This window comes from Triturus cristatus, chromosome 2_1, assembly GCF_964204655.1.
Source record: "Triturus cristatus chromosome 2_1, aTriCri1.1, whole genome shotgun sequence".
NCBI classification, from domain to species: Eukaryota; Metazoa; Chordata; class Amphibia; order Caudata; family Salamandridae; genus Triturus; species Triturus cristatus.
In genome coordinates this window covers 438,136,201-438,152,345 of record NC_140581.1, presented here as the reverse complement: position 1 = coordinate 438,152,345, position 16,145 = coordinate 438,136,201, and the positions used below count along the sequence as shown (strand labels likewise).

The following is a 16,145-nucleotide window of genomic DNA, read 5'->3' as shown; positions in this document are numbered from 1 at the left end:
AGATTTGCAAATTTAGCAGCACAAAAATAGATATTTTGCGGCACAAAAATTGACATTTTGCAGCACTTTATTTTACTCGTAATCCTTCCTTTTCAGCCTCAATGTAAACTGATTTATCAGAGTATTTAACTTTGACATAGGCATTATAAACTGTCGCAGAGAGTTTTTTTTGCTATACTTTCCTTTGTGTTAACATTCTGGAGCATAGGTTAAGCCAAGCACAATAGCAAACGGAGACCCCAGAGACACCCCTGAACATGGAGATGTCAGGGACGCCACTGACCATGAAGTTGTCAGACACACCCCAGACCATGGAGATGTCAGAAACACCCCTGGTCATGGAGAAGTCATCTCCTCACACTCTCTTCCGACAACAATGCTGTTCCAGGAAAGAGTTCAAACCGAAAGAGCTATTAACCGGCCCAATCTGTAAAGTGGCGTTAATGTGTTTGCGTGTGACTGAAAATACTCTGGTCACTTTGCAACCACTATGTCTAATTGCATGCAGTTATTTCCCATATATTGTATTTTTTTATTTTTATATTTTTACCCTTCCATCCCAAGGCTGCAGCTCGAAAAGAAAATGATAGAGAAAGACATTTCCAACAAATTGTTTCTTTCTTCTTTGGATCCATTTCACAGGGGAATGAATGAAGGAGAGGAAAGAGAGGTAAGAACCACTTGCTGAAGTCACGGTTTTCCTTCAGCAAGCTTGGACCGGGGAAGACATGGGGCTCCACGGACCACTGATCCCGCACCCCGTTCCCCTCACCGTCCCTTTCGCTCCCAATGCTGCAGTCGGAACAGAAAATTCCCAAGATAGATGACATTTCCAACAAAATGTTTCTTTCCTATTTTGAGTCCATTTAACGTGGGAACAAATAAAGGAGAGAAAAGACCAGGGAAGAAATGCTTGCTGAAGTCACGGTTTTCCTTCTGCAAGCTTGGACAAGGGAAGACATGGGGCTCCACAGATTACTGACCCCCTGGCCCCTTTCACCAGAGCTGGCAGGCAGGACGTGGTGACAGCGCCATGCGGATACACTCATCCCAGCTTTCCACCCCAGACCAGGAAGGAATATTAACAATGGACCAGACCGCAGGAATAAGTGTGTGTGTGTACAGCAAATAGGAACTCCCCATTTTTTATGTTATCTGCCGGGAGACCATTTTTCGCGGCCATAATGGGAAATATTGCAGCCATCGCGCTCCTTAGCCGATTTCGCGGTAATTTTGTAAATTGCGAAATTCCAAAGTGCTGGAGTGTCTGACTAACTACAAAGTTACTACGTTAATTAAAAGATACTAATCCTGGAACTCTTTTGTTCTTTAGAGTAACTTCATATAACTCTAAAATCTTACGATGAGGTTTATATTACTGGGTTATTGTTTTAAAAATATGTTTTAGAAATATGTCTATTTCACTGCCACATCTGACCAGTGACAAGGAGCTATAGGCCTCATTTAGAATTAGGTAAACAGGATACTCTGTCACAAGTGCTGAAAAAAGCATTAGGCCGTCTGCTTTATTACAATGCACCCCACTGCTTTTTAGCTAGGTACGCGCTAAAGAAATACCATACACACATTGGCAGCTCCTCCGTTAAGGAGGAGTGTAGCCCCACTGCTTTGGAACAGAGTAAAGGCAAAAATAAAATGATAATAAGAGAAGTTATTTCAACCAGGTTTGGCGAGGCGGGCTGCGGTTCCTGTGATGTCGGGGAAGAGGAGTGGTTGCTGCACTCCAAAGTGCCAAACAGTGTGCCAATGCTGCACTTGATTTATATCAACATTTTTTACTGTGTGTATTGATTGAAACAATCACACTTGTGACTACTTATTCTGTCAGATTTAATCAAACACAAATCATTAGATTACATTAAATTTTAATGTAATCTAATGATTTGTGTTTGATTAAATCTAACAGAATAAGTAGTCACAAGTGTGATTGTTTCAATCAATACACACAGTAAAAAATGTTGATATAAATCAAGTGCAGCATTGGCACACTGTTTGGTATTTGCTATTAGTAGGCTAGGCCTTGCTGCCATAAAGCCAAAACCCAAGACTGTTTTTTTCAGCACTCCAAAGTCAGCATGACTGCTTGGCTGTCCCCAGTCATGCGCAATTTACATGTTCCCCACCAGGCTGCATCACACAGCCTGGTGGGAAAACATGCCCAACGTCCAATTCCCCGTCTGAGCGCTAAGCCACGGCGCTCAGAACAATCACAATGCTGCATTGCAGCTTTGTGACTAGCTTGGGGGAGGGAGCCTGTGTGCTACCTGGTTCCGGCCACAGAGAGACGACAAGGGATGACAGAGGAGAGACAACTGAGGACTCGAGACGCGGCTAGGAGGTAAGTATTTTCTTTATATTTTGTACCCCTCCCCCCCTAAGACCCCGCCGCCCTCCACTCTCGTTCCCTGTCAGCCGCTACTGCATATACATATATACTTTATAGCAGGACACCACTGAACTCAGAAGAAAAGATAGCCGATGTGGTGCTGGGCATGGTTTTTAATGAAGAAAAAGATAAGTTACTTACCTGAAATCCTAGTTCTCTTCCAGGGGTATAGTCATCAAAGTCATAAGTACTGAATAGTCCCGCCCATGTGCAAGGACCCGTGAGCATATAACAAATACATATATGTACATGTATGTTTAAAGAGTTAAAAATACGAAGTACCCTCAAACATACATTTATATGTATATACACATACATGCAGCACTTTCACTTTTCAAAACATAGCCTTTATTTGAAACAAAAAGGCAAAGTAAAAGAAGGAATGTTAGCCCACAGGCTGCATAGATAAACCACAACAGAATAAACAGGAGTCGTGTCTTGAGAACTCTATGCTTCCATCATGCCCCACAGGTGACAGTTAGGTCAAGTCTGTTTTATGGCATATTAAAATGTGTAATGATACTAAGCCATAAGAGTGCTACTGCATATGGTATTGCTCTGGGGAGGACAGTTGGTTGCTTAAGACTTTGATGAGTATACCCCTGGAGGAGAACTAGGATTACAGGTAAGTAACTTATCCTTCTCTTCCAGGGATACTCATCAATAGTCATAAGCACTGAATAGAATAGCAAGTCCATCCCTAGCTCCTTCAGACAAACACCAGAGCGGTTAATCACACTAAAGGTAATTTAAGCAAACAGGTTTCTTAACGAGGCTTGCCAAAACTGAGCATTCACCTGAGTGTCAGAATCGAAGCAACAATGGCGAGTGAAGGAGTGCACTGATCACCATGTGGCAGCTTTACATATTTCTGCAATGGGTACATTTTTAAGAAGGGCGATTAGTGGAGGCCTTTCCCTTTGTAGAATGAGCCTTCGGCTTACCAAGGTGTTGTTTGTTGGCTAACTGGTAAGAGAAGGTAATGCAAGGGACTATCCAGGGTATGCCCAGATGTGGGTCCCTTGCACACTCTGCCACTGGATTCAAGCTATCCTGGCTGATGAGGGGTGTTAAGCCGAAACTGGTCTCAAGGCGCTCATTTCTGGTCCAGGGAAGACCTGGCTTGGCAGTTCGGGCTCGACTGTTCCCATGAGGGAACATTGTCAAGACTATTTTGCAGATGGCTGGGTCTGAATTGGGGTGGCGATGTGAGCTAAAGAACGATGATGGATTCAACCCAGATCTGTGACTGGGGGTGAGTGAGTGAAAAGTTTCAGCGCTCCGTCCATCATCTCCTTGTGTTTGTTCTGAAAAAAGGATACCTGCGAGGGTGATTTCAGATATGCTGTAAAGGCCGCCAGGTGCACTTTTACTGATGCGAACTGGTGCCCAGATTTGGCCAAATGCAATTAAGTAGGGAAGGATAACCTGTTCTTGCCCTAGGATGGGATTATGCCCATTGTTGGTGCACCAAAAGTAGAAACGCTTCTATTTGAAAGCGTATGACTTCTGTGCAGATGGCCTCCTAGATTCTTTCAGAATGTTCATACAGTATGGAGAAAGGCATAGGCGTCCATATTGGAGGTACTCAGGAGCCATGCCATCAAGCTCAGAGAGGGACGGTTGGGGTGAAACACCTTCCTCCGAGTTTGGAGAGTATGTCCGAGACCTCTTGTGAGGGGTCTCGGACAGGTGAAGAAGGTCCGGGTACCACCACTGGCAAGGCCACTCCGGTGCGATGAGAATCGTCCTTTTCTTGGCTCTGTAGAACTTGTTGATGACCAGAGGAATGAGCGGTATTGGAGGAAAAGCATTAAGTAAGGTCTCGGACCAGCTGATCAAAAGCAAAATCCCTCTGGTGCCTGGTTGAGGATATCTGGATGCAAAGACACAACATTTCACGTTTATTGAGTCTTCAAACAGATCGATGTCTGCAATTCCCCATCGTTGATGGTGCAGGATGCCATGGATCTCAGTAGAGAGGATACCTTGTTGGCCGTGAGATGAAGAGTGCGGTGGAGGGTGCATCCAGGTAGTGAATCACTTGGGTTGGGTTGAGGATAGACTTTTTGCAGTTGATTTGAAGACCCAAATGTCTTAGCACTCGAATGCAAGATTGTAGATGCTCCTGCAATAGACGAGGTGACGAACTCTTGAGCAACCATTCGTCTAGGTACTGGTAGACTAAGATCTTCTGTTTCTGCAGCAAGGCTGCTACCACCTCCATGCATTTTGAGAACGTGCTGGGGTGCTGATTTGAGCCCAAAAGGTAGGACCTTGTACTGGAAGTGCTTTGACACCACCTGAAACTGTAGGAATGTCAGGTGTTTTCTGGAAATCAGTACATGGAAATATGCATCTTAGAGGTAGATGGAGCACATCCAGTCGTCCTTTGGGAAGATATGGTGCAGAGCCAGCATCCTGAACCTTTCCTTTCAGATGAACTTGTTTAAGAGTTTTAAGTCGAGAATGGGTCTGTACTTCCTGGGTTGCACCCTTCTTTAACACCAAGTAGCAGCAGGAGTTCCCTACTGACAGTGGGACAAGGGAACTTTTTCAATGGCTTCCTTTTGTAGCAGAATAGATAGCGCTGCTAGTAGCACATCTTGTTCATAGTCAGACCTTCTCCGTGGTAGAACTGCTGGAAGAGGGGAATTGAATCTCATTGAGTGGCCATTTTGCACAATATTGAGCACCCATTTGTCTTTTGTGCCACTCATCCAGGTGTGCCGTGATTCTCCCCCCCTCTGGAGTTGGAAACAGAGATGGGGGAAGCAAACATTGCTTTGCCGGCGGTTTAGCAGAGGAAGCCGATAGTCAGGAAGATCCCCGTCCTCAACCTGGCCGATACTGATGGTAGTGGGATCTACCCTGATTCTGTTGTTGCATTGCCCAGTGAGGGGTTTGAACCCTCTGTTGATAATGGCAGCAGTCGTAGGGACAGTATCTCTGCTGAAAATCCCTGCGCATCTCCAGACTCACTGCCTTCAGGGTGTCCAGCTCAGATTTGTTTTCACCATTTCATAACCGGCATGAGTGCTGAATAATGAGTTTCCGCTGAAGGGTAGGCTCAGAATACTGTGTTGATCCTCTGGTTTAAGTCCGGTGGGCCGTTGCCAGGAGGAACACCTAGAGCAGATGCCATGCCAGTATCCATGGGCTGCTAGATCCGAAGCATCAGCTGCCGAGCTGATCACCTGATTCGCCACTAATCCATCCTCCTGGGAAATCTCTTGGAATACTCGCTGATCTTCCTTGGGCAGTTTTTCCGTGAACCTAGATAGAGTCCCATAGATCCCTATTGTATCTTTTCAAAAGTGCTGAGGAACTAGCGACTCTCATATAGGACGCATAGGTGTTGTACAGCCTTTCGCAGTGGGAGTCCATCAGCTTACTGTCCTTATCGGGTGGTACTGTAGAGGAGGACACCCCTGGGTGTGCCTTCCTAGCCGCTGCCACTATGACAGAGTCCGGTGGTGGATCAGCTTTCAGAAAGCGGATCCTGGTCTGGTGCTTTGTATTTCTTTGTAATGCGCGATGGTGCAGACCCTATCGATGCTGGTGTAAGAAAAGTCTGAAGCGCTGGCTCATGCAGACCAGGTACTGCAGGAAGCAGAGGTCTAGAAGACGACCTGTGATGCAGTGTCTCAAAGATCATCGATACCGATGTGGTTGGCACAGGTATCTCAATATTTCGTTTAGCGGCACCTCTACGCAGGACCTTATTGAATGTGACAATATAGTCCACTGGTGACACCCTGGCTGGAGGAGTTGGGGACAGGGTTGGTGAATATTTCCGAACAGACGATTTAGATGTGTCTGTGGACCAGTAGGGAGATCTATGCCTGTGTCTCCGAGATCTGGACGAATGAAAGTGACGGGATCTAGTAGATGATCATTTGTGAAATGTCCTAGAACGAGACGGTCTTGTGGAAGGAGACCATGCTCTCCTTGGATTCTTTCGAGGAGATCTTGTGGCAGTTGTCGTGGGCCAAGGAGTACCACCTGAGACCCTAAAAGGTGAATAAATTTGAGAAAAGTCAGATCCTGGACTCCGTCTTGGTACTCTCAACTCTTTCACACTTTGTAGTCAGCGTGGTGAAATATTAACTGGTGGAGTCTGTTGCTCTCGAACCGGAGATCGCTCCGGAGTAATTTGCACAATCCTGATTCCTGAGTAGGATGATGTGCCTCTTGACGTAGACCGTCTAGATCTCGATTTCGATCTCTGCGATTCAGCCACTTGTACCTCTTTTGACATTGAGGGACTCTGGACGCCGGGTGTAGGCGAACCAGAAGTCTGGTGTCTCTTTGCCGGTGGCGATACGTGCGAAGATAGAGGTCTCGACGTCAGTGAAGATGTCAACATTGACAGTCTGTGTCTGGACTGTTGACGTCAGCTGATGATGTGGCGGATAAATTCTCAATGCCGACCCAAGTCTGCTTTTCCAAGCCGACTTACGCATTACCTTTCCTCTCTCTTGTATAGCATGCAGCTTGATACTTTTCCTGTCACGCAGGAAACCATCGAATGAAGATCAAAAAACGGCTTCTAGATAACAATTCTTGACAAAAAAAGTCAAAAACTGACAAGCTCAATCCTCTAAGATCCTCACAGAAGGAGCTGGAAAAAATAACTGCCTAACTGTCACCTGTGTGGCATGATGGGAGCATGGAGGTCTTGAAGGTTGTTGAACTGAAAAATATGTCTAGCTGACTCCTTCTAGTATTGTGTGAGTTAAGTTAGCATTTGCGGCACAATGTTGTATTTAGCTGCAATTTTGTGCCATGATCAAAATTAAGCTTCTATCTCATACGGTCTGCCTCAGCTGAAAGTAGCCTCAATTGTTTCTCTTTATTATTCAAGGTTGAGCTTCACTGCACTAATGAATAGATCATTCTGTTTTGCATGCCTTTCCTAGTAGGTAGCCCTGCTCCCACTCTCAGAGAGACGGGCCGGGCAGAGTAACCTTGAAGCTAAGATAGTGTGTACCCGGTCTCAGGATGGTAGCTCATCCTTCTGTACCTCTTTTGTTCATCAGTGCCCAGGCAGGAAAATTCCAGTCTGGGCGGATCTCAGAGGTGTTGGAAATGTATATCTGACTTTACCTTGCAGACGGGGTTCACTCCTCTGCAGCTATCTAAGGAGGCTGGTCAGACCGGACTCCGCTCGAGCGCATACTAATAAATAACTTTGGTTTGAGTTCTCTACTGTCTGACCGACTATTCATTTGCATGGAAGGCTGAGAGGTGGTCGCGAGTGACCCGGGTGGCCCTAATCGGGCCACTTCCATTAAGGTCTTAAAGGCACGGCCACTTTTTATTCTGTTTTGGTTTATCCAGGCAGCCTATGGGCTAACATGCCTTCTATTACTTTGCTTTTTCTTTGCAAATAAAAGCTATGTTTTAAAAAGTGAAAGAGTGCATGCTCTATGTTATAGAAATGCTACTATTTATATATTTATTTTAAATGAAAAATCCAATTCAATTTTGGCATTTTAGGTTTATTGGTGTTTTAGGCTGCATCCATGTGTATGTGCCACATGTCACCAACAAGGTGAATATCAGTCAGGATGTTCACGCCCTTGTATTGCGCATTTCTCTTAACAACTGTACATGTACTATAAGAGAAGACACAGCTGTCAGCATTGGTTGGCACTCGGGTGGGACTACATATAGGATCTATTTGAATCTTGCTTCTCACCCCCAGGGTATTATCACCAAAAAAATACTTTGTGTGGGTTGTCACAGTAATATGGCATACTTTCCAAATAGGGGGCAATCCCTAGCTGCCTTGAAAATAATGGCAGACATACAACATATTTTAAATCTCTGCCAGTAACTCTATGAGGGGAGAGATGCTGAGCTTTGCAACTGTTCCGGAAACACAGTGTACAAAGTTGAATAATCATCCCACACTGTGGTGTAAAATGGTCAGACACTGAGGTAAAGCAACTACCTGGGTGGCCGAAAACCTTATTCGAGACATACTCAAGCAATGATGGAGACATGAAATTTACACACAACTTGTGACTAAATGATCTGAACAGAACATTCTGTGAGGCTTCATACTCTCAGATGACTTTAGAGTCCCATCAGAGCACTAACTCTCACTCACTTCAAATATGACCATGTGTAATTGGACATTTTCTCCTTGCTCACGACTAATACTTGAAACCCTACACTGATACCACATTGTGTATTTAAGGCTCTTGTGTGATGTCATGTTAAGTGCATCCTTGCACTGGACTCCCATCATTGGAATGGTCTGAAAGTACTTTCGGATAGGAGTATGCTTTACAATTTTGTGATTCTTGAAATAACAGAGAAGTTCTTTCATAATCACCCAGATAATATAAATAACATTAAACCTCCCAAAAACAGCACTAAAGCATTACATGTTGATAGTGCAAGTATATTAACAATGGAAGATGTGAACTATTTCAGTACAATTATCTCAAAACATTTAATGTTGCCCGAGCTAACAGCCTTCTACGGGATTTTCAGTCAATAAGTGAGTAAAGGGCTTTTGCACTTGATATGAAAATGGCAGAGGATACTACAATCCACCCACTTGTCCAGGAGTATTAAGTGAACAAAGAGAATATAGACACTTAGACCAGTATGTCTTAATATAACGTCTAGATGGTGTTAATTTTTGGCACTAGTGAATTCTCTGGTGTCTGTACTTCAAAGGCTATTTTTTCTGGGTTGACAAGAAGATTTTAATCTGATGAACTAACATTTCTTGATAGACTATATGACTTGCATGCTGTCTGGCTAACTCTCCCTGAAAATAATTGGATGATTCAAGAAATACTTTACCCAATTTTCAGGGTCCAGGGAAGAACAGAAGATTTTCATTGGATGGCCTAGTATTTCCAGACAGAATATAGGACTGAACATGCTATTGTCTTGCTACTTCAAAGGGAAAATAAGCAGCTATAAGTAATACTGTATATAAATTTGACATGAACATCTGTAATGCATAGTGCCGATCACAATCAAGTAAAATAATATCTAACTGTGGATTCAGAATGACATGTTCAGGTCATTGAAGCACTTCATGCAAAAACAGTCACATAACATAGGAACTTTATCCTGCTAGAATGATTTAGTATGGAGTACAGAACTGCAAATTCTGATTTATAAAGATTGAATTTGACCTCCCAAAAATTATGTAGCATTGAAAGTACTGGTTCTATAAGGTCTCTGGTCATTCAAAGAGCTGCTCCCCTCCACTTTCGCAGAGACTTGACCCTTGGAGAAAGCATCTAACATATTTCAATTACAAAGTAGTAGTATAATGTGTAAGCAACATATTGAACTGTATTAGTTACAAAGCATTAAACAAAGAAACATAGTTAAAAAACAGTAGGTAAGCAGAGCTTACTGTTAACATAGCGGTATCTATTTCTGGAGGGTCAAGTATTCTGGCCACAGCCTCCATGAATACGAAGAAAGCTATCACCACTAGAAAAAGACCGTTGATAAATCCAGAGAGAATTTCCACACGACCATATCTAAAAACAAAAATAAAACATTAAAGTGCATGAGTAACTAACAAAACAAATCCATTTTACATTTAGAAAAAACTCGCCAGCAAGTTACATAAGTAGACCCATTATCCATCCAGACACACCACTGCACTCGCATAAGCACACTTCTGGCCCTGCATTCAAATAGACATACCATTCACACAATGAAAACACAGTTAATGGAGTCATGCATAAGCATCATACAGTACAGTACTTCTAAAACAAATAGCGACACTTCCACGTCACTACTTTTACAAGTGGCACACTTATGAAGAATAGTCAGTAATACTTTACCCCTTCAGGCAAAAAGCTGAAAGTCTGAGTCAAAACATCAGGGCACCCAACATGTTTAGCAGGGACAGGGACCCAGCAAACATCTAAGCACTGGGTGTAACTACGTGAGGATCCATATCAACTAACAAAAAGCAGTTTTCTTCACAATCTGTTAACAAGAAACTTTAGGGAGTGCTTTAACATGTTTGCATGTGCAATCAGATTTAAGATTTGTATGTGGATAAGGGCACTTGCATATGGCACTACTACAAACAATTTATTTATGAATGCAGGTCTCAAAGTCTCATTTATTTTTTGTGCTTTACACGCAACTAAGATTTTATGGTGCACAAATTGAACGTGGACCTATGCCACCTAGATAGCCAAAAAGTACACATTGCACCAACAAGAAAAATCCCACCCTTTTTTGGCGAGGTCTTAAGTAATGCCAGGGGCTATTCTTGCAAAAACCTGCATGTTTAAGGGTAATTCAGGTTACATTATTACTTTCTCTACTCTGCAGAGCAGAAAAAAAGCAGGATGGGGTTCACTTCTTCTTGCAAGTGTGCCCAATGAAGTACTATGCGCAATGCCATGCCTGTAGCTCTGTAGCCGCCAGCAACCCTACTGAGTGATATTTATTTTGCAACTAACACACATCTTTGAACAACAAAGGAATTACAATTACACCAGGACCTACTCTGCATTCTCTTAACCCACTGGACACCCTCCAGTCCCATTTTGCACCCAAAATCAGTCAACATCATTCACTCCCTAGGAAACACTAAAAGAAAAACTGTCCGGCAACCCAAAGCCCACAAATTACCAAAAATATCCCCGACTCTTCTGCCAGGAACCAGTCACAGCCCCAAGCTTCCTTGCCTACCGCTAAAACTGCCAACTCCCATCTACCACCATTTTTGCACTACACTGCCTCTATGTGACTTCCATTACCATAGCCCCATACTGATACAAGCATTGGCAATGTCAATAGGTCTCACCTTTGGGACATACTGACTTTGCCACTCGTTTCTAGTGATTCTGAACACCAAGGGTACTTGCAAACATTTTCCCAGTGTGGTCTGTAGTGTGGCTGAGGGCTGCATTAATGCTAGCAGTGTCAGGGGCGAGGTAGATGTAAGGTGGGCGCAGGTGGAGTAAAGCATGTACATGGTGTGGACTGTGAGTAGTGGAGTTATTTTGAGGGTTTCATTCCATACTGCCCTCTAAATTATGCCTATAGTCTCTAGACGAGACACAGATTTGACAATATAATGTTATTCATATCTTAGCCACTATCCATCTACTGCACCATGGGGTATGCCTTTTCTGCTAGCCATCGCCACCCTTGGCGATTCAGGTGTGCAAAGGAAGTAACTTGATTACTGAAGTGGAATGAAATATAATTTTAGGTCTCACAATCTCCTTATTGCTTTAGTATCTTATCTATAAACATTAGAAGTACAAACACACAGGCTCAGTCAAGATAGCAAGTGCTATAAAAACTGACAAAGACCCTGCATTGTTGAGACCTGAACTGCAGGTGTTGCTAGTAAAAAATAATCGAATTGGGTGGTTCTTCTAATTGTTATTCGTAATGATTCACCCCGAAAGACTCTGCAAAATGGGCCTACAATCACTCTACCTGTGCAAGATGAAGTGATCCAAAGGATGGCATCCTTCATCTGGTGTGGCACTGCCAACCTATACAACAAAACTGGGGGGGGGGGGGGGGTCGGTCCTGGATGCACTCCCTACTATAGTTGATGAGGCCTTACAATTAGATCCCAAAATTGCATTTCTGGGAGCAGCACCTACCACGCAGGCAACTCGACAACTGGTGACCATGGCTTTACTTTTAGCCAAATGCAATGTTTCAAAGCAGTGGAGTAGACGAGGGTCTCCACAAGGCACAGCTGGATTTCAGACTTAGTCTACTGTAATAAACAGTTGGAAATGTAGGCAGAACTACAGCCCTGTGCTGGCAGATCGAGGATATATGGAGTCCTCTCACCATTTAATTTTAGTGGGAGCCAGGCTTCCTCTCCCCCAGAGACCTCGGCCCGAGGGATTAATCTACTGATGCCATTGGGGGCCCCCAGCACACGGTCCAGCAATGCCTAACCCCATGATACAACTGGGCACTGTCATCTGGCAATAGCTGTGAACTGTTCTGGCATGGCATGGCATGGCAATGGTTTCTAAAGTGGTGCTATATATCTCTCTGGTTTCTGGTGTACGGGTTTACTTTGCATGTAATGTATGGTCTCTTTTATGCCACCCAAAATTTACGGTGGTTGGGTTGAAGATGAGCTTATATTTGTAAACAGATGGCATAAGGCTTTTTGTCCCACTTGAGCTTCTTTGTTCATTTGAATGTCTATGCAGTATTGTTTCATGAATATGTGAACTGATGACCAGGTTCCTGCCATACATATCTCCTGTAAGGATGTATTCGCTAGAAAGGCAACGGTTTCCTTTTTCCCTTATTGAGTGTGCCCTTGGGGTTGAAATTTGTTTCTCACCTGCACTTGTGTGGCACAGTTGTATAGTTTGGGAGATTCACTTGGCAATTGTGCCCTTAGATACAGGGTTTCTCATATTGTTGTTTGCAAAGGAAACAAATAGTTGTTTTTTCCTGCTGCTGGTTACTGTTTTTTTAATGTAGTACATAATGGTGCGTCATGCGTCCCACCTTGTGTAACGCTCTCTCTGCGTGATTTTAGAAAAAAAGTGTGAAACTAGCTTAGGTAAGAAATGCGCGTCTGTCCTCATGACGATTATGTCCTTGTGAACCTGAAGGTATGGTTTTTGAATCATGAGTGCTTGTATTTCACTCATCCTGTGCAGGGATGTTATGGCCACTAGAAATGCTGTCTTTAGGGAAAGCATTTTTAATGTGGCCTTGTGCAACAGTTCAAAGGGTGTCTTCATTAATTGTGTGAGTACCACATTTAGATTTCGTTTCTTGGTGGTGAGATTCTTCTTGCCCCTTCCAAGACTGGAGTTGTGAAGAACCTTCTCCCTATGTGACTTCTTGTGTAGGCCACTATCGCTGCTAAGTGTACTTTTAAAGATGCACATGTTAACTTGCAGTCTATAAGATGTGTTAGTTATTTCAAAACTGTTGCTGGGTCTGGTGGCTTAGTGGACTAATGCGCCCACTGTAGGGGCCTGTGTTCGACCTCATGGTCACAGGTTCAAATCCCGGCCGCCTTTCATCCATCTGAGGTTGATAAAATTAGTACCATCGAGTTGGGTAACAAACATCCTTTATTCAGTTTCAAGATGCCCATGAGTGAACATGCTCTGTGCAAATATACATGTTATGTTAGGTTTTCTTCCTAAATAATCTTTTTTAAGACACCATAGAGAGTAACTCTTCCATTTAGCAATGTAAAACTTCCCTTGTTGTTGGCTTTCCTGCTTCTCTTAGAACAGCCACTGTGTTCTCTGCTAGTTTTAGATGACGAATTCTTCAGGAGCCTGCCTGACAGGCTCAAAGACTCTGGTTCTGGGTGTAGTACCCTTCCATTTTCCAGGCCATGTTGTGATGGTAAATACAGAATGTTCCCTTGCACTAGCTGTATTAGCTCTGAAAACCAGGTTTGTCTTGCCCACTGAGGGGCAATCAGTATTAGAGCCATTTTGCATCTATGCATTTGCTGATCACTCTGTGTAATAGTGGGATCGGGGGAAAAGCGTATGAAATTATCCCTGAGCAGTCTTTCGATGGAGTATTCCCTAGGGATTGGTGGTATGGTTGTCTGGAAGCAAAGCTTTGGCATTTTTAAGTGTTCACTGGGTTTGCAAATAGATCTATTGTTGTTATTCCTCAACTCCACAAGTTATTTTTGAATACGCTGATTTAGCTCCCATTTGTGAGGACATGTGGCTTGTCTGCTCAGTCTGTCGGCTTCGACATTGTCCTCGCCTGGTAGATGAACAGCTGTTATGTCCATCTTCCACTGTAATGCCTACTTCCAGAGTACTTGGGTTAATCTCGAAAGGGCAAGGGATTGAGTTCTTCCTTGTTTGTTGATTTAAAACATTGTAGATACAGTGTCAGTTTGGATCAATATTGTCCGTCCTAATAGCTATTTCTGAAATGCTTTTAAGGCTAGGAACACTGTCCTTAGTTCCAGAATTTTGATATGTTGTACCGCATCCTGTTCTTTTCAGACTCCTCGCATTTGAGCAGATCCATGTGAGCTACCCAACCCATATGAGAAGCATCTGTTGTAACTGACACTGTTGGAGTTGGTAGTACCAAGTTCCTCCCCTGCTTTATATGTGATCTGTTCCACCACGCCATCTCCTCCTGTAATTTGTGTGTGACAACCACTAGATCTTACCAACTATCTGTTGCTGGTGACCTTTACTTGTGAAGCCATTCCTGGATTGGTCTCATGGCTAGTCTTGCATATGGAATCAAAGGAATACATGATGCCTTTTTCCCTAACAAATTCCCCACTGTCCTCACTGTTCGAGCTTGCCCCTTCTGGCAAAGGAAGTTTCAAGCAATAGGGATTGTATTCTTCTCTCTCCTGGATAAACGATCCCTTGGATACAGTTGATCCTTGCTACCAGAAACATTTTTTAATTGCTCTGGTGTGGGTGATGACTTTTCTATGTTTATTGAGATCCCAAAGTAAATAGTGTTGTCATTACATGCAGCATATGATCTCTTCACATGTTGTAGGAGTTTGTTCTTACTAACCAGTCATCCAGGTAAGGATAGACATGTATGCGCAGTCTTCTTAAGTGAGCAGCAACTGCTGCCAGACATTCTAGGCGCTGATTTTATCCCAAATGCCAGCCAGCACTGTGAACTGGTAGTGAGTCTTGATCACCAAAAATCTTAATTATTTTCAGTTTTGCATTTCTTGGGATGTGCAAGTAGGTGTCTTTTAGCTCTATAGTTATGTAATCTCCGTTTTGCAACTGTGGGGTAGCTTCCTGTAACTCTGTCATCTTGAATCTTTGTGGTTTTATACATTTGTTTATGAATCCGAGGTCTAGAATTGGGAGCAGAGAGCGGTCTACCATCGGTATGAGGAAATATGTTGAGTAATTTCCGTGGTTGATCTTCTCTATTGCTCTTTTTCCAGCAACTCCTGCACCTCTTTTAGTAGACAAGATGTTTCTTCTTTTGAATGGACCACCTTTTTTGGTTCCCGTGCTGGAGGTATCTTACCAATACTATGCAATATCCAAACTGGATAACGTTCAGGATCCATTTGCTGATGTTATCTTTCTCCACTCCTGAAGGAAGTTCAGTACACTGCCTCCCACTGGTGGTGTGTGTGAGAGGCTGTGATTTCTTTTTGGCAAGTCACTTGTTAGTGGGGGTTGTCCATCCCTTGTGATGGGTGTTCCCTTCCCTGCGTTCTTCGATGAAAGGACAACCGTCCTTGTGTCTGGTACTACCAGTGCAGCTGGGATGCCGAAATTTGACTGCTTTCCTGGAAGGCTTGACGTGATATTCCCGATTGGAATCTGCCTCTCCCAGAGCGTCTGCATGATGGCACTGTCCCTCTTCTTATACATCCTCTAAATTGCAACAGTCCCATGGATTTTGCAATCTCATTGACTTTGTTTTACTCAAACTCTCTTTAATAATGTTTTTTGTTTTTCAAAACACAACTTCAGCAGGTGACTATCATTGCAGCATAACAACACAGATGAAGTTTACAGAGTGCAGATTGAGTTGCAGATTGGCAGTTAACAAGGCATTTGAGATGTATCATTACTCATAGTTAACAGAGCATAACATCAGGTTATCTATAGTGCATTTAGTTAGTTATTACAAGAAAGTACAGAAAAACAAAAATACACAAGAACATGGGTAGGGGGTCCAAGTCAAGGCGGGTGGTGTGCCTAGTTGTTGGATCATCATTAAGGCAGCAAGGGGCAACAGGTATGCC

General features: G+C 43.4%; 1 protein-coding gene across 2 annotated transcripts in view; it reads right to left on the bottom strand.

Annotated features, from left to right (window-relative positions):
* The window catches only part of SLC30A5 (solute carrier family 30 member 5), a 427,281-nt gene that overhangs the window by 113,573 nt on the left and 297,563 nt on the right, over window positions 1-16,145 (bottom strand). For both annotated transcript variants that reach the window (XM_085632130.1, XM_085632138.1), the window contains exon 12: window positions 9,801-9,930. In XM_085632130.1, the coding sequence (XP_085488256.1) occupies window positions 9,801-9,930 (130 nt within the window). The remainder of the gene's footprint in view (window positions 1-9,800; window positions 9,931-16,145) is intronic.